This window comes from Antrostomus carolinensis, unplaced genomic scaffold (genome assembly GCF_000700745.2).
Source record: "Antrostomus carolinensis isolate BGI_N321 unplaced genomic scaffold, ASM70074v2 scaffold5921, whole genome shotgun sequence".
Lineage (NCBI taxonomy): Eukaryota > Metazoa > Chordata > Aves > Caprimulgiformes > Caprimulgidae > Antrostomus > Antrostomus carolinensis.
The window spans coordinates 36,137-55,386 of record NW_010293374.1 but is presented as its reverse complement, the minus strand read 5'-3'; the positions used below and the strand labels follow the sequence as shown (position 1 = coordinate 55,386).

The 19,250-nt window shown below is 36.4% G+C and overlaps 1 protein-coding gene across 1 annotated transcript; it reads left to right on the top strand.

The window, feature by feature from the left end:
- Positions 1–740: 740 nt before the first annotated feature.
- Positions 741–18,845, top strand: TMA16 (translation machinery associated 16 homolog; the record flags this gene model as incomplete). The annotated part of the gene is made up of 6 exons (XM_010177235.2): positions 741–883; positions 8,275–8,312; positions 10,232–10,316; positions 11,417–11,565; positions 16,872–16,914; positions 18,591–18,845. Coding segments are annotated over 6 exons (606 nt in total), but the record flags the coding sequence as incomplete, so codon positions are not given.
- Positions 18,846–19,250: the final 405 nt, after the last annotated feature.

Here is a 19,250-nt window from a genome sequence, read left to right as displayed (position 1 = left end):
TTTTTTTCCTCTCTCCTGGACACTGATGCTGACACAGTTGATGTGATGAACTGAAGCCTCTGTTTATTGATCGCTGTTTCCTGCGTCACATTTGCACATTTAGCCTCCGTGCTTTCAGGGGTTTCCTTTGCACACAGTTAAAGACTTTAAAGAATTTAAATTGCATATTGTTTGATAAAGCCTTTCAGTTTTGTTCAAACACTTTTTCACCAAAAAGTAACGTAACTTAAAACAGTGTTATAGTGTTTTTTAAATTTGTGAGTGGTGTTCCCTCTCTCAGCTGCATGAAGGGCCAGAGGAGGAAAGCCTCTGCTGCCTGGTGTGAGGCATTCTCGTGGTCTGCAGGGAGGGGCAAGAAAATCATTTTTATTATGTTGTACAAATTACTTATGGCCTTTGTCTGGAAACCTGATACAACAATCGGATGGAAGCTTGAATGAGAACATTTACTGCAAAGCTACGGAGAGATCATCTTAGTTTCTTAGCTGCAGGTTTCTCCAAAATAAGTATTTTGAGAGTAGTGACTATGTAAGATTTCTTATAGCATTTTCCATACTCTGATAGTTTTGTTGCAGTATGTACCATATTCAAGTAATTTTGTTTGTTAATGAGGAGGTTAAGATCTCACTGGTGGACCTGATTAGCTGCTAGTGTAAGCTAAGGGCTTTCTGAGATATCTTTTTAGTCTGAAGCGTGGTGTATGCTCCTATCTTCTCTTTTTATGTTTTACTTAATTTTAGCAGTGTACAGCATCTTTGATTTCTTTTCAGCCAAAGTTACGAAAAACCCAAGGAGGGAAGCAAGAGAAGAAAATTATCCATCCTTACAGCCGAAAAGCCGCACAGCTTGCAAGGGAAGCACACAAACAGGAAAAGAAGGAAAAGTAAGTTGACTGTGCAGAATCAGTGTACAAACCAAAGGACAGCTTCACAGTAGATATTTTTTGTTCAGGGAAGGAGCAGGATGGTGGTGGAAGGAGACTGTTATGCTGATATAACCTTAAGATAAATGAAAGACCTATGTAACTTAGTACTGTTGGGCCATGTGACCTGTCAGGTTTACATTCATGAAATCAGCTTATACAAAGTATATCTTTCTGCTACTTCATTTTTGGTACTGTCTTTACAAGATAGGTTTCTTCTTGTCACAGTGTTTTGCTTTTTGAATGACATGACGTTGGCGATTTCACATGCAGCTTAGTCACCTAGTTTGACTTTAAGATTTAATAAGAATTCTGCTTAGGGTCTAGCATCTTTTGCTGAAGTGCTGAGTTCATAGAAGGGCAAACTCAGAAACTTTACTGCAGAAGAGAGATTTCTGAATAAAAGTGAATAGTTAACTCCTCATTGGTGTTGCCCTGATGTTCCATGGCAAGTTTGGTTTTCTGCTTTTAAGTGTTACTTCCCCCTTCTACAGGGAAAAGACAGATGGCCTTTAGTTTCTATTCTGTCGCAGATTTCTCATTTCTTTCTGCTGAACAGCTGAAAAGTCTACTGCTTTAAGGATATTCAGAGCAGTGTCAGGGTGTCTTGGGCTACCAGAGCCACTTTGGTGGCAGTGGAGTCTTAGTCCACTGCTGGCATTGCCAGATGAACTAAAGGCCACTTACTAGTTTTGAGGACACAGGGTTCAGTAAACTGGAAATGTTACTGACTTTCTAACTGATTCTCTAGACAGATGTACTTGTAGTAAGCAATTGTAACACACCTTACCATTTCTCATATGATGATCTAGACTACCTTAAGTTTGGGTTTGGTTTTTTTTTTTTAAAAAAAAGCTCTAGATCCTCCAATGACAGACAAAAAATTAAATTCTTTAGTTTATTGGAATTTTCCTTTCTTTCAGCAGTTGTCACCAAATGTATTAATTTTGAGAATTGGTCATCTGAGAATTGGTTCTAGTGCCTAATCTTTACTATGCAGATTTCTGTTTGTGCTTGCCAGAGTAGGTTAAGTCTCATAGCTCAACACATGACAGTAGCAGTCTTTTATCTGCACTAGCCCCCACAGTTGTAGTTTTACAGATGATATTCCAGTTGCTACATCATGGAATGCAGCTCTCTGTTCAACCATGTTATTTTTTTATTTTATTTTTTAAGCCACACCAATAATTGCAATACTAAAAAAATGGATTTGTTGGATTGAACAACAGTTAACTTCTCAGTGCTGGAGAACCAGGTTAAGCAGGAATTAATTGATGGTATATATTTAGGGAGATTACTTCCAATGCCTTGCAATTAACACCTTATCTTGACTAGCAGTACATGTAGAACAATTGCTGCAGTGCCCTCCTTCTAACTCCTAACACCCATTGTCAGTGGTTGTTAAAGACAGCTAAATGCTCCTTGTCCTTCATTTGAGCTACAGTAGTTTCCCTTCTGCACAATGACAGGGACAATGTGCACTTCTGCACAATGACAATCCTCTGTGAAAGCTTTTTTTTTGGAGGATGTAAGTTCAGTTCACATACTTTTGCTAACACGTTTTAAGTCTTACCATGTTACTTCAGCCTTTCTTTATAAAGTTAATTGCATTTTATAAAGCAATTTTACGTAAAAGAAATGAACCTATTTATAAATTAGTTTTTTACCTGTTTAAGAGACAGTGGTCTTTATAGCAGTATGGTTGGCCTTCCTGTTCCTCCTCTGTAATGCAGCAGAAGGAGCTAGTCTTGGCACCAGAATCCTTCCAAGTGAAACAAGCAGACTGCCTTTTGGTACATGTCACAGGTTAACTGAGGAAAAAATGCTATTTTATGAAACACCATTAAGTAATGGCAGCTGAGCAAGCTAATAAAAGGTGAACTTCAGGCAACCCAGTGAAAGAAAAGATTGTTTATCCTGCATTCTTGTTGGGAGGAGCGAAGCCTAATGGCTTCACAGAGCAGAAGTGCAGCATAGAGAGAAACTCAGTTTAAGATTAGAGCCTGGAGATTGCTATCCTTTTATTTAAGCTCTCTTTCTTGATTCCTGCCTTTTCTTTTTCAAGCTTTCTTACTGTTTCAGGTGTGAGGCTTCTAGGCTGGTGGTAAAAGATGTAGCCATTCATTTTGCATAGGGAAACTGTTCCACCAAAAGTAGTGTGTCAGTCTGAACCATACAAAGCTTCTTGTAATAGCAAAATTATCTATCTATAAATAAGATTTCTACATCTTGCAGTTCTGGGTCCTAAACTATTAACTAGTGTTGTTCACAGATCTGCACTTTTTTCATCTGTTTTGTTGTGGTGTTCTAAAAATAACTTGCATTTGAATATAGGCAATTGGAGGATGTTTTTACATTCTGTACTGTTTTGGCTTGAAGATCAGTTTGCTCAAAAGCCATGAATAGTCTTGATTTCTTTTCTTCCCTAATGTCTTTAAAAGTCTTTTTAAGGGTTCTGTTTTCTTTTGGATCTCTATCTTAATGAGCAGCTTGTTAAATCTTAAATCTGAAGTTGGTGTGGCTTTTGGTTTGTTTTTTTTTTTAATATTGGGAGTTAAGCATGTGCTTCAGAACAGTCAGTTTAGCCACTAACCAGTCTTTTTTAGTATACTTACTTAGCTTTCAGTTTCTTTAATAGATTCTGATGATGAGGTTTAGGTTCAGTTTGCAGAGCTCTCATAGACAAGATGAATTTTGGTGCTGTAGACTGAGGAAAGATTTCCACTGCTACACTCAGGACAAAGTAGCCTGCACCAGTTTTTTCTTCCTCATTGCTTTTGCAGGTCTATTAAATGTCTCCTTTTAGCAGCAGCTGATAGTATTAAATAAATGTTCTGACATTGTCACTTCCAAAATTGAGACTTAACTGCAGTAAGTTTACTGAAGAGTTTTTCACTGGAAAATTACTTACTGAATTTGAAGTATTTGCAGAAACAATTTTCCAAATTACTTCTATTTAATGACAACTCTGGTTGGATGATTAGTACATCCTTTGATGGTGAATAGGAGAAGCTCCCTGGTAATCTCTACAGTATTTTCTTTTTTAGTCTTACCTACAAATCTGGTACTTTTTTGACCTTGCTTCTTAGCATATAGAAATAATTCTTCTTAGAGAGCCCAAAGCCAGAGGCAGTATTCCCAGTATGATCTCACCAGCCCTGAGTAAAGAGGATAATTTCCCTGTACAGCCTAATGTACTTCTGCAGCATGGAAAAGCTGATTCTTTGATTTTCCTTCTGAAACAAGGATCAGAGACAATCCACAAATATAGGAAGTTGATATGGTTCATCTGTATTATTTTAATTATGCTCTGGATTTACTTGCCAGAAGATGCTTTAATTGTGGTTGGCTAGATCTGTGCAATAATACTTTTTGAACATACGTACATTTTATCTGTAGTTTACTATTCAATAAAGGTATTACTTTGGGTGTAGGAAGACCTTGAATGGCGTGTTACTGGAAGGTGAGAATATCTTTTGTAGGTGTATCAGTACATGTTTGCCTTTGTTGTTTTGTTTTTTTTTTTTTTCCTTTTTATACTTAGCTGGAGACAGGATTCAGGACTAAAGACAGTTTAGGTTTCTATTTACTTTTTTACTTTTTCTATATGATGGAGGAGGAGAAATAACTTTTGTGCACATTCCTCTTTCTGTTAAACGGGAAAGGAAATTGTATTTAATTATGAAATGCATATTTGAGTATTTTTTTGCCCAAACAAGATAAATGAAAAAGGGAAGACATTACCCATAAGGAATTTCAGTACTTAATGCAGCACTAGGAAAAAGGGAGAAATTCTGCTCTGAGTTGCAGAAGTCTTTTACAGCTTCCATTGTCCAGATACTTTTCAATGCAAGCATTCTCAATTGAAATATGACAGTAATAATAAGTTTATTGTCCAGAAATTGGCTGCATTGCAAAAGACCAATCTTGATCATAGTAAGTGGAGACAGACCAACTGTTTTTTTAAAATTGACTACAATCTTAAGTCCTCTTGTTCACTTGAATCACATCTTTTTCTTACCTACATCCCTCTTCTCAGTTCTACTAGTGATCTAATGAGCAGCAACAAATTTCAATATATTGCTACCAATTTATTCTCTCTTAATCTACATGTGAATCCTTATTCCTATAGGCAACTTGTTTGCTTTGTTAAATAGTTACAAAAATGCTCTGGAGACAGCAATAGCTGGTTCACTGGTGCCAGTAGAACACTGATTTTTCTACACTTTAGGAAACTGGATCATAATGGGATATTCCTGGAACTTCTCTTAGTAGTGATGTACCAACACCAGTCATGTTTTGTTTGCAACTGCTGAAATCTCTCTGCTTTTGGTAGCTAAAGCTGATCTAGCACTGAATTTTTTTTATTGTTTTTTCCCTCCTGAGTCAAAATACACCCTTTGTATTGTGTGTATATTGTATTTTTTTTAGGAGTCTGCATTTTCATTACAGATATACTAGTCTAATACTGTCGTGCTCTGAGGTACAAGAGCTGAGGAGCGACCCCTAAGGAGTAGGCAGTAGCCTTAAAATATCTCATTGTGGAGCTCTTTGTTTGTTTCTCCTTAGTTTTTCTGTTGTCTAAACTCTTAATCTCCCTTGAGCCACTACTTTTCTAGTTTGTTTGCAGCAGTGATGCTTTGAGATATACTCTTGCAGATTTTATGTGGAACTGAAAAAATGTTAGGTCTCAAAATTATTTGTTTTGCTTACAGAAATGAAAAATGAACTGCAAAAAAATCATAATTCTTATAGAGGGATTTTCATATGAAAGTGTCCTAAAATGCTTAACCAAACCACTAATTGGGTGTTTTAAGCTAACAAAGCCAGACATGTATAGGGAGAAATATGGAAAATGTTTAGCAACCTGAAACAAGAAACAAGGAAATATGTCCTGTCAACTGTGATTTTTTTTTTTTTGCCTTAGTGAAAGAGCCTGTCTTAGTTCTCAGAGCCATAGATGGCATTTGTGTGTGTGGATATTCTAGGGAAAAATACTGAATTGTGACTTGGCAAATACTTATTCATTGTTAGTATTTAAACAGTTGGATACAGTATCTGAGATAGAGGTGCTGATGGAGCATGAAGACTTTAACCTAGTAATCATCAAGAAAACCACTAATCATCCATATCAGTAATCATGCCTAAGCAGATGATTTTTGGGAGGCAGGTGGAGGAGAAAGTCATTAAGAAGCTACAGCCTGCCACAGATTGCATTCATCCGCTCTTTCGATTGAGCAAAAGATGTTACTTATTGTTTGGAAGGAGATGAGAGAAACTTCCTTCTACTTACCTTATTTGATTAGCCTCCCTGCTAATGCTGCTGTCTTCTAGCAGTCATTGAGGTGAGGTTTTTGTGAAGACTACAATAAGGCAACATCTGATCTTATCATTCGTTATTTCTTATACTGAAATAAGCTTTGTACACCTAGAGACTGAAGGTTTTTCTTCCAGAAGAAAATCCTGGTTATATACTTCCTTGCCTTGATAAATAAATTATCTAGTGACACTTACAGGTGGAAATGGTAATTTGTAGTGTTCTAAAGCATAGATACATGATATGATTTATGATTCTAGTCAGGCAGCTTTTCTAGATGGCATATATATAGGTTTTTTCCATGGCAACGCTTTGCAGACATGCTGGCTTTGTTGCCATGCAAGGTTCACAGCAGGGACCACTGGTGTGGAGCTCCAGTGTGTGCGATGTGTGTCCTTTTCTTGGTTGCTATTGCCCTTCAAAACTCCCTGCTGTAAAGTCCTCTGCTGCTTACTACAATTATTATTGAAGGCATCTTCTACAGCCGAGTTTTAAAGCTGACTTCTAATCTAACTCCTTTTTTCCTTTCTTTTTTTATATAGTCTTATCCAGGTCTGTCCTCTAACCCACAGGAACAAGAGTAATTTTTGTTTAGACACTAAAATCTTTTAAATAATCAACAAGCTTGAGTGTTTTTAGCAAGTATGATAAAACTCAAACCCCATTGCTTGACCTCTATAGATTTTTGCATTAAAAATGCTTATCCTGGATGCTGGGGTATCTATAGAAGTAAAAAAGCTTTTTTTGAATGTGTTAGTGGAATTCTTAGCAGCTCACACATGCTGTGTATTTCCTTTTATGTGGCTTTTAGATGATCTTCAGAGGATGAAATGCTTCTTGAAAAAGCTAATCTTTATTTTAATATTGTAGGTTTGTGGCCAAGTGACACAAGTATGTTTGTCTCTGGAAAGTAGGGCTTTCTCTTTTGATCTGAATTTTTGTGACAGGTGACAGACTTCTGTGCTCTAAGTTACTTTAATTAACTCTAAAATGCTTATTAAATTCTGTAGAGTAGAAGGAATTTAATGAACGAGCACATTAGCTTTGAACTGTGGTGAACTTTGGTATTTGTTCTTTGTCAATGATATCCTTATGATTTTCTTTATCAATTTTCTTTTTAAATAAAATAGACTTCTTTAAAAAAATTGTCAGAGGTCCTTGGATATATATACTGAACATGCATGGCTGTGGTATTTTTTCCAGTGACAAAATTCATACTTATCCCAACAATGTATTATTTTCCTTTCTGGTAATAAAGTGACATTGAGCAACATTAGTTGCTGCAGACTGAATCTGATAGCTTCAGGACAAAAACACGTGAGGCACTGTCATACCTGTTAGAAAACTTGTGTTTCTGAGAACTGCTCAATAGGATGGGAATTAATCCCAAACTGAATTGTGTACACATATCTCATAGAGTACAGAAAGCTTCAGGTAACCCACCAGGCATTGAAGTGAAGTGAAAAATACTTTTAGGTGGATTTTTAAAATCTTTTATATAAAAGTTGTTAATTTTGGTTTCTTAACACATTAACTTTTACTGTTCACTAAGCACAAAGTTTAATTATTACAAGTTAATTATATACTAGAATGGTATTTTTCACATTGTATGCTTGTTTGCAAGGGTGCAGTGTGGTGAGATCTTTTGCTCTTGATCTCCAACTCAATAAACATACCAGCACAATGTTTGAAATAATGAAATTATTACAATGCAGGTCTTCTGTGAAATTCCTTTTGATGTGCTTTAAGAAGAGTGTTGTGTCCTGTTTTCATCCATTTAATTTCTTCCAAGAAACTGTTTAACTTAATAAGTTAACTGGACAAATTTCAGATAGTAGTTTTACCAAAAAGTAGAATTTTCAGATGAAGCGGAATAAGTTTTACATTGTTCTGAATTTGACAAATATTTCTGTTTGGAATTTTACCTTGACTTTCACTGTGAATCCAAAAACAAGATTTTCTGGAGAAAGAAAATGAAGATAATTATTTTTATGATACTCATTCCTGGCTAACATGCCTGTTTTTTCTCTGTTAGGTTGAAAACTGACAAAGCTTTGCGTTTGAGCATCATTGGTGAGCATAAACTTCTATTACTGAATACAGTACTCTTTAGTGTAGATTTTAAGTACTACCAACTATAGATGCTCCAGTTAAGAGTCTCTTTCTCTAAAATCTGACTCTCTAATCTTGAAATCGACTTTTTGAAATGCTAAAACACCTAACGTTTTAACTCAAGTAGTATATATGGGGTTGAACTTGGGGCTGAATATAGCTTAATCTTTAGTCAGTGTACATGACAACAGAGCAATATAGACCAAATGTCTGTTCTATACATCTGTACCTCTATTTATTGTACTTGTCTCCATGCTGTCTCCCACAGTGTTCTCCTAGAGAGGCTGGCAGCTCAAGGCTCGTACAGGTGCACTCTTTGCAGTGTAAAAAACTGGCTGCATGGCCAAGCCCAGAGAGTTGTGGTGAACGGAGCTGAATCCACTTGGCAGCCGGTCGAGTGGTGTTCCCCAGGGCTCAGTTTTGGGGCCAGCTGTTTAATATCTTTATCAATGATCTGGTTGAGGTGATTGAGTGCACCTTCAGTAAGTTTGCAGATGACACCAAGCTGGGCAGGAGTGTTGATCTGCTTGAGGGTAGGAAGGCTCTACAGAGGGATCTGGACAGGCTGGATCGATGGGCCGAAGCCAGTTGTACGAGGTTTAACAAGGCCAATGTCGGGTCCTGCACTTTGGTCACAACAACCCCATGCAGCGCTACAGACTTGGGGAGGAGTGGCTGGAAAGCTGCCTGGCAGAAAAGGACCTAGGGGTGCTGGTCAACAGCCGGCTGAACATGAGCCAGCAGTGTGCCCAGCTGGCCAAGAAGGCCAACAGCATCCTGGCCTGTATCAGAAATAGTGTGGCCAGCAGGAGTTGGGAAGTGATTGTGCCCCTGTACTCGGCACTGGTGAGGCTGAACCTCGAGTTCTGTGTTCGGTTTTGGGCCCCTCACTACAAGAAGGACATTGAGTTGCTGGAGCGTGTGCAAAGGGCAACAAAGCTGGTGAAGGGGCTGGAGAACAAGTCTTATGAGGAGCAGCTGAGGGAGCTGCGGTTGTTTAGCCTGGAGAAGAGGAGACTCAGGGGAGACATTATTCTTCTCTACAGCTACCTGAAAGGAGGTTGTAGTCAGGTGGGTGTTGGTCTCTTCTCCCAAATAGTGAGTGATAGGACAAGAGGGGGTGGCCTTAAGTTGCACCAAGGGAGCTTTAGATTGGATATTAGGAAAAATTTCTTCACTGAAAGAGGGTTGTCAAGCATTGGAGCAGGCTGCCCAGGGAAATGGTGGAGTCACCATTCCTGGAGGTATTTAAGAGACATGTAGAAGTGGTACTTGGGGACATGCTTTAGTGGTGAACTTGGCAATGCTAGGTTTACAGTTGGACTAGATGATCGTAATGGTCTTTTCCAACCAAACAATTCTATGATTCTATGCTTTCTTTCATTGCTTGTGAAAGAGGATGATATATGTAGGTTCACAGACACACTGTTCTAGCAAGTAAATTAAAAACTTTGAGACACAACCTGGAATATTTTTCTCTTTCATATAATTGACACTACACCTCTTCAATTTAATCTGCATAAAAATTGTGATGATCAAACCTCTTGCTCAGCCGTTGTGTTGGGCCTTTTTTTTCCCCTTGGGACCTTCCTAAGTTTCCATCTTAAGCACTTGATCCGGTGATACTTTAAACACTGATTTCTAGTAAAGCAAAATGTAACTTATTTTTTTATGTAAGGAAGATATAAAATACATATTAAATGATGTGGTTTATATGTCTGTACCAGGTATTTCATACCTGGTACACACAATACCAGTGAGTCTGATGCCATTCAAAATCTTGAAAAACGTGGAGTTATTTCAAAAAACTTTGAAGAACTTTAATCTGTGTTGGTGCTACAGTGATGGTGTAATCATTAATATTAATTTCATTCTTGTAGGAGAAAAATTGGAATGGTTTCAAAGTCACCTTGACCCCAATAAAGTTGAGTACACGAAGAAGGAAGCTGGTGAACTAATTGAAAAGTAAGACTGGTGTTAAAAACAGGATTAAAAAGCTTAATTTGTCTTTTAAATAAGGTTCCTAAATAAGATCAGTAACGTGATGATGACTCAGAGCAGGACTTTTTATATATTACTATTAATAATATCAAGTATTTGATTTTGTTGCAGCTGAGGTTAATTATATATTGGAAGATGTATATATTCATACTAGAATTACTGAAGTCAGTCATGTATTGTTTGTTGTTTTTTAAATTATTTAATCTCTGCTTTTGTAGCGTGTGGGGGACTCCAAGTGATTTGGACAGTAGTAATTTAATGAATTTGCTAGTCGGGTTATTAATTGACACTTAAATGCACAGATTTCATTATAGTTACTCCTTTATTCTTCTTTATTGTTTAATTTTCTTTGCTGAGAAGATTAAACAGTACTCAGGTGGATCAATTCAGAGTAGGAAATATGAAAACTGAATCTGCTAAGAAAGAACTTGATTATTTCTGTGCTGCTGGATGTGTGTACCTGTGGCTTGTCACCATTTGTCACCTGCTAGCTAAATAACCTAATATAGATGTTTTCTTACACAGGTGTACTCTATCAGTTTCCTTTCAGAAGCTCTGATATATTTCCTACACTGTTCATGAAACCTGTAAACTGCTAATCCACACTAGTGATACTGTCAAGGCAGTAAAATCTTACTTTTTGGATTTGGGTTGGATGTTTGCGACATTATGTAGAACACATGCCAAAGAAGAACTTTAATTTAAAAATTATAACTGAGATGGTGAAATTCAGCAATTAAAAGTTGTGAATACTTATATTTAACACTCATCTTCCAGAGCAGCTGAATTATAATATGTGAGTTTTGTTTTATCCAAACATAGTTTAAAAAAAGGCAAATGTAAAAACCTCAGTCATTCCGGAAGCCACAGGTGATTCAAATTAAGTTCTAAATGGAGCTTCCACTTTGAAGATTAAAGTAGTAATTCAAATCTAAGAAACATCTCTGGTTAATATAGAAAATAAATACAATTAGTAAAAGAACTTCTTAGATTATCAAAGTAATTCTATTTTGCAAAAGTTTTGCATGATTGCATCTAGCATAAATGCACTTTATTTCTTTCAGTTATATTTGTCGATTCAATGCTGAATTGGAGCAGATTGAATTACAAAACAGTATTAAAGGTAGACAAGGAAGACAGCATGGTTCACGGGAAGCTGTCATCAAGCAGACCATAGAACGTGAAAGACAGCTCTATGAAGGCTATGGAATAGGTATGTAAAAGCATTAAAAAAAATCCTGTGGTCACACCTTCTCCTCTTGCTCACAAGGCTAGAATCTAAGTGAAATTTCTAGGCATTACCTTTATTTTTCTTTTTAAAGGAATTAACTAACTGCAAGGTATTTATACCTTGCAGAGGAGTTCGGGAGGAGGGGCAGGGTGAAGAAAAGGGAAAAAAAATGGTGGAGATCTGGCTCATATGTTTCTGCTTTACTACTCTGTACTATTACTAGTACTGCCTCTTTAGTGCAGGCATATATAACATTTTTGAAACTAAAGTGAAATTTAATGCACCTGTCAGACACAAATTCTATTCAGCAGCTTGCTTGGACCTTCCAAGCAAGTATGCAAAGTATTTTTTTATCTTAACACACTTCAGTGAGTGAGCATGTTTTAATATGCATTAACATGAAGACTTTATTTGCTCACCACAACATAAGCATTAGAGCTGAAAATTTCCTCTTAAGGTGCATAGTCTTCTTTAAGAAGAAACACTTAAACTCTTTTTGAAACTATTCCTGATTTTGGAGGTAGCACACAGATGCAACCTACATGTGAGAAAGAGAAATAAAAGACTGAAAATTTGATAGCTGGAACTAGGCTTCAGGGAAGGAAGCATCAGTAATTTGATGTAATAAGGAAGACAAAGGGATAATGAAAGTGCAGAAAGTAAAGATGTGTTCTGAGGAGAGTCAAGTACAGAATAGCAGTAAAATTTATGTATTTTTCTGTAACAAGTAAGCACATTGGAGTTGAGCAGTGACCTTGGCATTGGTGCTAAAGTATTACTCAAACGCAGTCCATACTTCTAAAAATGAAAATGTGTCATGGAAGACATGAAAAATCTACATTGTTTTGTGGTTAGGATACAAAGCACAGCAAGGTTTTAGTTGTGTGTCATATTCCCTTTTCCCCCCAATTTATTTTTTTTTAGCAATAAAGAAAATTAATGGCTCTAAAAATTTTGCCAGTGTTACTTAGTACTTTCAGATCCTGCAACAGCAAAGGAATTTGGGAATAGCTGTGCGACTTGATGTGTAATCTTTAGTTTCTTAGAAGGAGGGAAAAAAGTCATAGGAAGATAGATACTATGAATATCATCAAATAGCTCAGTTGTAGGAAATCTGCTTTTTGGTTTTATTTTTTAAATTTTAGTTCTTCCTTTTTTCCTTACTGTTTTGTGGAAAGCTGAAAAGGAAGAGCAATAGGATTAGATAGAAAAATGTCAAATGCACAAGCACAACATAAAAATAAAGAAGAATCCAGAAATATTGTAAGTAAAAATTGAGGCTATTATAGTGTTAGTAAGTAAAGCATTCAGAGAGCATAGTGCAACTTTACATATTAAATACACTCTCAAATCATTCATTATTTGTTATCACAGCTGCTGCAGGTTTTGCTGTCTGTCTAGCACAGTATTCATTCTGGGAAAATAGTTGCTGCTAAATACTGTAATTAGAGATTGGGGATAAATGGAAATCAGCTGGTAGCTGTGCTTTTATGCTGTAGCTCATTATTATCCCTGGAAGCTCTATTGAGAGGAGCTTTTATAACTGACTTGGTATTTGTTGGGTTTTCCCCCCCTGTTCTTGAACTCAGTTATTTCTCGTGTGCATGTGCATTTGCTATGAAGCGACTACATGATAAGAACTGTTCACATTTAGGAAAGTCTCCTAAAATTTGATGCTGTGTATATATATTTATCAGTTATTTGTGAATGAAAAATGAATTATTCTTTACTGGCTGTTTGTGAAAGTGATAGATAGGTATCCAAAAGCATTTTAAATTTTAGTCTTTTTTTTTTTTTTAAATAGCATCTGCACAGGGAACATTCAGTCTGTGAGGTTGAGTTCATTAGCAGTTATGTGTCACTTCCTTACTCCTTAAATTAATCTTTACTGCAGTTTTCTTCCTGATGTTTTCATTTGTGTATGTTTTTTTTAATCTGGTCTTATGTTTTCATAGCAAAGCTATTGAAAGGGAATCCTAGATATCTACAGGATATGCCCTTGGAACTTGGAGTCAGCATGCTTTCAGTCGAAAAGCATCATAATTATTTCATCTGAACATCATACATGCTTGATAATTACCTTTTAATTACCTTGCATGTTCTCACAGAATCACAATGTAAATCTTGAGGAAAAACAGCCTTTAAAGGAAAACACACCAGTTTTGTTAGTGAATTCTTGAAACTTCAGGATAAAAGAAAATTTATTTAATTCAGATGGAAGTTGTATCATTTACACATATCTGCTAGTGTAACAACTGTACTGTTTGTTAGCTGCTGTTTTCTGTAATGATCATTATTGTGTAACTTAATAGCTCTTTATCTAAAGAGCGTCTCCATTTTCTAACATCCTTTTCCTTTTTTAACTTCAGGCTGCAATATCATCCTTTGACCTGACTTGGGTGTTTCTCTGTATGACGGTCCTAATGGATGTGATATATATGCAGCCTGTATTCTGTGCACAGCACTGTCAGAGCAGTGACATTTCAGTCCTTGTGAGATGTAGGTAAATCTTTTGTGCGCATCTTTGCTTTGGAAGAGAGAAATGGTTACTTCTGTGAAGAGCAATGATGTTTTTATTAACAGCATACTTCTGGAAGGAAATAAAACATCCCAGCAGGCTGTCACAGAGCACTTGGTAAAAAGAAGTGCTGTGGGACACAGCTTTAGAAGGGCACTCTGACACCAGGATTAGCTCCTCCATCCCCTTTTTCTTTAGCTATGCTTTAGAACCCCTCCAGTCCAAGCCTTGTGCACAGAGGCAGGATTGGTTAGACCTACAGCTGACAGAAACTTTTCACTTCTGATGCCCGTAAGAACTTTGAAGTGATCTGATCCAGTGCTTCTCCATCTGAACAGTTGGAAAGGTTTCGACTTTATAGTATTTTACACAAGTTCTGTGTTACAAATCAAGCTCAGTCACTTTGTCTTTTTCCTTGTCACAAAATGATGTTAAGCACTAACGTCTTTGTGACAGAGTTTGAAAGCTAACACACTGTTTGTTCTTCCTCAGAAGAAAGACAGAAAAATAAAACATTATCTGAAAGGGTCAGAAACATGACAAAATTGCTTAGTTAAATTTTTCAGTGCTATTTCGTTATAACACATAGGATACACACACATTGAATACTTCCTCTTAAGAATGCCAGGCAATATCTGCTCCCCAAAATACCATCGTCATTTCTTTTCCACTAAACCCTGTGCCATATTTCTCCATCTTCCATTTTTTCCATCTTCAGTTCAGAAAACACTTTCCCGTGACTTAACATTTCTAAAGTAAACTAAGAATTTCACAATTAGGAGCAAAAACCAGGACACTGTTTCATGCTAAGGAAATACTTCTAAGGCACGTGTTACTAATCTGAAAATACAGCGCTACTTCAGCTTTCCACCATAATTGAAAAAATCCATTACTGTGCAGTATATAGTTTATTTCTATACTCATGGGACTAGAGTTTCTAGTTCTGTTCTTCCAGCTCTGTAGTTTGCATTGTATAACATATTGCAAACACATGTGTAAGCATCACTTAAAAGTTTTGCTACTGCCAGAGTAGTAAAGATCGATGCAGTGCCAAATCTTGGTCTGTCACAGAATCTCCCCCTTTCAGAATGCCTGCTTTCTCGTGATGTTGGTTGAGCCCTGGATGACAGGCTAGATAAAATTATTAGAATATTCTCTTCGGAAAAAGTCCTACATAAGTTAATAAATGCCATTAAATTATTTCCAAGGTGTTTTTTTCAACCAAAAAAAGCAATTGCAAGTGCTTCATTTGAGAGTCTTATCATTTAGGTTTGTCTGTGAATAGCACTGAACTCTATGTTGTATTCAGTGCTTTGACAGAAGGAACAAATACAAATCTCAGCATATTGCTGGGGCATCTGTCTCAAATGAGCATGGTGCCACTTCTGCCAGACTCACTGTCCCAGAAGCAAACTGAGTAGGCGTTGCTCCTTGTAAAATACTTGACAGAAGGGAAGAACTTCTTTCTCGCACAGGGGCTAAGATGTTTCAGGATTTGACACTCTGCTGCCAAGAGTGCAGTTCAAGGGACTGCAAAGAAAGCAAGGGGAACCATGGCTTTGTTTCAATGTGTAGTTGGGCAGGGTGGATCTAATGTGGTGTTGGTGTTTATCAGAACCAAGGAATCAGCAGACAAAAAAAGAATTAGATAAATGTTTCTTTGCCTTGCTTTGCTCAGCTGTGAGCAGAAAGAATCACTTTATTTACCAAGAAGCAGGCTAGAGAAATCAGTGTAAATTGGTATCAAAAGATTTTGCATATATTATTGTTCTTCAATTGGTAACTTTATAACCCAATGTGAAGGGAAGGAATATTTTTCTGAATAGTAAAGACTGTCTTGGACACAAAGGTAAGTGACAGGTATCATCATCCTACGTTCTGTAGTAGCAAAATCATCTATAATCCTGCATTGATAGCATGACCTGATTTATTACTCTTAAGACTCAGGAAGGGAGTCTGGTAGGAATGTTTTGGCTACTCCAGGAGGGAAAAATAAAGAGTCTGTCCCATAGGTCATGAAGATGTTTGCTTTACTTTTTATTACCAAAGTAAAAAAGATTTGTAGTGAGTATACTCTACAACTATAACTCTACTGCTGATCTGTCTTGCTTGTAGTGGAGATGTAAGTGCTTTGAAATTTTTTTCCAAAAACATTTCTAAATACTTATGATCCACTTAGTACTCATTAATTTATAGTGAGGCTTATATATTTAGGTCAGTTTTGAAACTTAAGCTTTCTTATTTTACCTTTTATCTGCCGTGCATATTTATAGTAAGTTCTGCAGCCCAAAATTGTCTTTTTGTTACATGAGTGAGTCTGTTAAAAACTAGCATAACTAGACCTTGATCTTGCTTGAGGGTGTTAGTTATGCTTTTAAAACAAATAATAAATTAATTATTTTCCTAGTTTCTTCGCTGGACTTCTTTAGAAGGAAACTAAATTTTGCTATTTCTCCAATGTGTCAGTTTAGAGAAAATGAAGCACCCTCTTTTTACTATTTGTTGGGATTGGATTTTCAGTAACTGGTACATTTGAGTTCTGGAACAGTTGATAGGTATAAGTTCACTTTCTTTTCTTTAGCAATGAGAGAGTCTTCCTGTTTATATATTCCTCTAGAAACTTTCTAATGTGAATCCTCATTCTCATATTCTTGGTTTTATAACCTCTGAAATAGTATGTTCAGCCATTTAGCTCACATGTCTGTCCTTGACATGAGACTCACTTGAATAATGTAACACATCTAATAGAATTTAATTTCCTTCCTATTAGAAATCCCAGACATTATGAACAGAAAGCATCTTAAATTTTTCAGGTAAGTTCTTTTTTATTATCACTACTAATCTGTTTATGCAAAACAGTGTTTCTGAATTTGACACGTTGTATGTTTTTTCTCTTAAAAAATTTATGCAAAACTGTCAAAGAATTGGAATTTGAAAAAAACAGAGTGGGTATAGTGTTGCTATTTCAGCATTTCTTGGCTGTTACAGGTTAAATGCTGGTGACATTCAATCATTAGAACATTGGAAGGGTTAGAAAGCTTCGACAGTTAAAATTCCATTTCTGTAACTTATCTTTTTTTCAATATTCTTAGATAATATTTTCTCTTCACCTAAAATTCTCACCTCGGCTGTTCACTGTTTTCACAAGGATTAGCATTTACTGTTAGTGTTTAAGGATCGACATAGATTTATTGATAAATGGAATTACACTGTTTTCTTACCTGAAATGAGATTTCACATGGTAATTGTAGTCATATAACATTTGACTAAGTTACTTGTAGTGACCTAAGTTATTTGTAGTCAGAACTTACCATTCAGTATCTTAAAACAGCACTAAATTCTTAGTCGTGTTTTCTCAGAGCCAGCTCTAGGTGTAGTACAGTGGTGTTTGTGTGTATACACTAGCTGAAAATCTTAAGCGAATTGATGACTTGTGTCCAGTTAAAAGATCCGCAAGCTGTGAAGCCTGCTGCTGGCTCATCTGGGCCAGCAGGCCAGTATGCCTTGGTAATGGATTGAATGAACACTCTTGCTGACAGCTCTATCAAAGGAGATACTTTAACAAAAAATAACAACTTATGAATGCTTATGTTGCCAGGAGTGATAAACCAGTAACTCCTAGGGGTGGTATGTAGCCAGAAGTCATACCTATAGGATACTGGAATAAAGCCAGAAATCTCAGAGAAGAGACAGGTCTCTGGCTGCTGTGTTTATAAATACGCAATTGACTTCTTGTACTGGGACATCTGATGGAAGTGTTGTTGTTTTATTACCTTGGTAAAGCAAAAACATGTCTGTCTTAAAATTGGCAAATACTGTCTCTGCCCTTGAGAAAAATTATCCATGAAGTGCACTTACTATAATCAAGCAAGCATTCTGTTAATTGAGTATTGGGTTTGACTTGTGATATTTAAATGAACCCTTCTCCTTCATGTAGCCTTTTGAAATAATATACTTATGTGAATTAATGTTTACTAATATTTTGTGTCCCCTTGAAGTCAGTCGTACAAGATGTTAATAGTTACCATAAATCTTAATGAAGGACTTTATGTACATGTGGTGTTAGCTCTGCAATTGGGCATCTGCGTGAAGAAGCTCTTCCAAACTGCTTTTTCATTGCTTAAAAGGCTGGGAGTTGAGTGTTTCAAGCCTAAAAGCAGGTGGCCTAAAGTAACTGAGGATATAAATAGTCTGTGGGAATAAAGTGAATCATATTTTTTTTTTTTTTTTGTTCAGAATGTCAAATCTGAAAGTACTTAATTCTTTACAGAGAAATTACAGCTGTAGTGTACAAGATCAGGTGAAAACGTTGGTGCTTATTCATATTGCAGTGAGACTGATAGTATAATTTAGAAAAGCAGCCTCACTTGAGTTAGCATCTTCTGAGGAAAGGTGAATTAACTCTGACATTCCTTCTTGCTATTTCTATTGGTAATTGTTTTTCATTACTTTTTTCTTTTATTTTAATTTTTATTTTTTTTCCTTTAAGGGAATGGGATGGTGATCTGAAGAAACTGCCAAACATCAAAATGAAAAAGCTGTCAGCTATGGATGTTGCTTGCAGTGCTTGCAGTCACCCTGAGGTAGCAGATGTGGAAGCTAAAGAAGAATTAAATAAAGCAGAAGAGGTGGCCTAATGAGCACCAGCTGGTTCAAGAGCTGAAACAGCTGAAGGAAATTCTAAGAAATCTATTTTAATTACCACTGGAAATGAGAATAGATTCCAACTATATTCGCAAAGGCATTGCTAGTGGCATTTTTTATGAGCTCACGGTGTACCTATGGTAAAGAATAAATAGTATATTATTGGGTAAAGCTGTATATTATTGGATAAAATTTTTTGAATATAAATAAATACTTAAAATCTTAATTTTGTCCTTAGTTCTTGTACTATACTTTCCCTTTAGGATGCAGGCTTCTGAGTTGACAAAGCAATTGTAGATTATATTTTGAAATCCTGACTAGTTGAGTAGCTCTTCCCTGGTCATAGAGCAGTCAGGATTCAGCCACCTTTTAGAAATACTTTGTGGTGAGAAATCCTTACCTTTTCCTGGTGATGGCAAGAATGGATGTCATTTAGTATATAAACAGCAGGTACCCTGGTAAACAGTGGGCCTAGCTTGTGGCAACTTTCCTCTGTCTCTTGTGG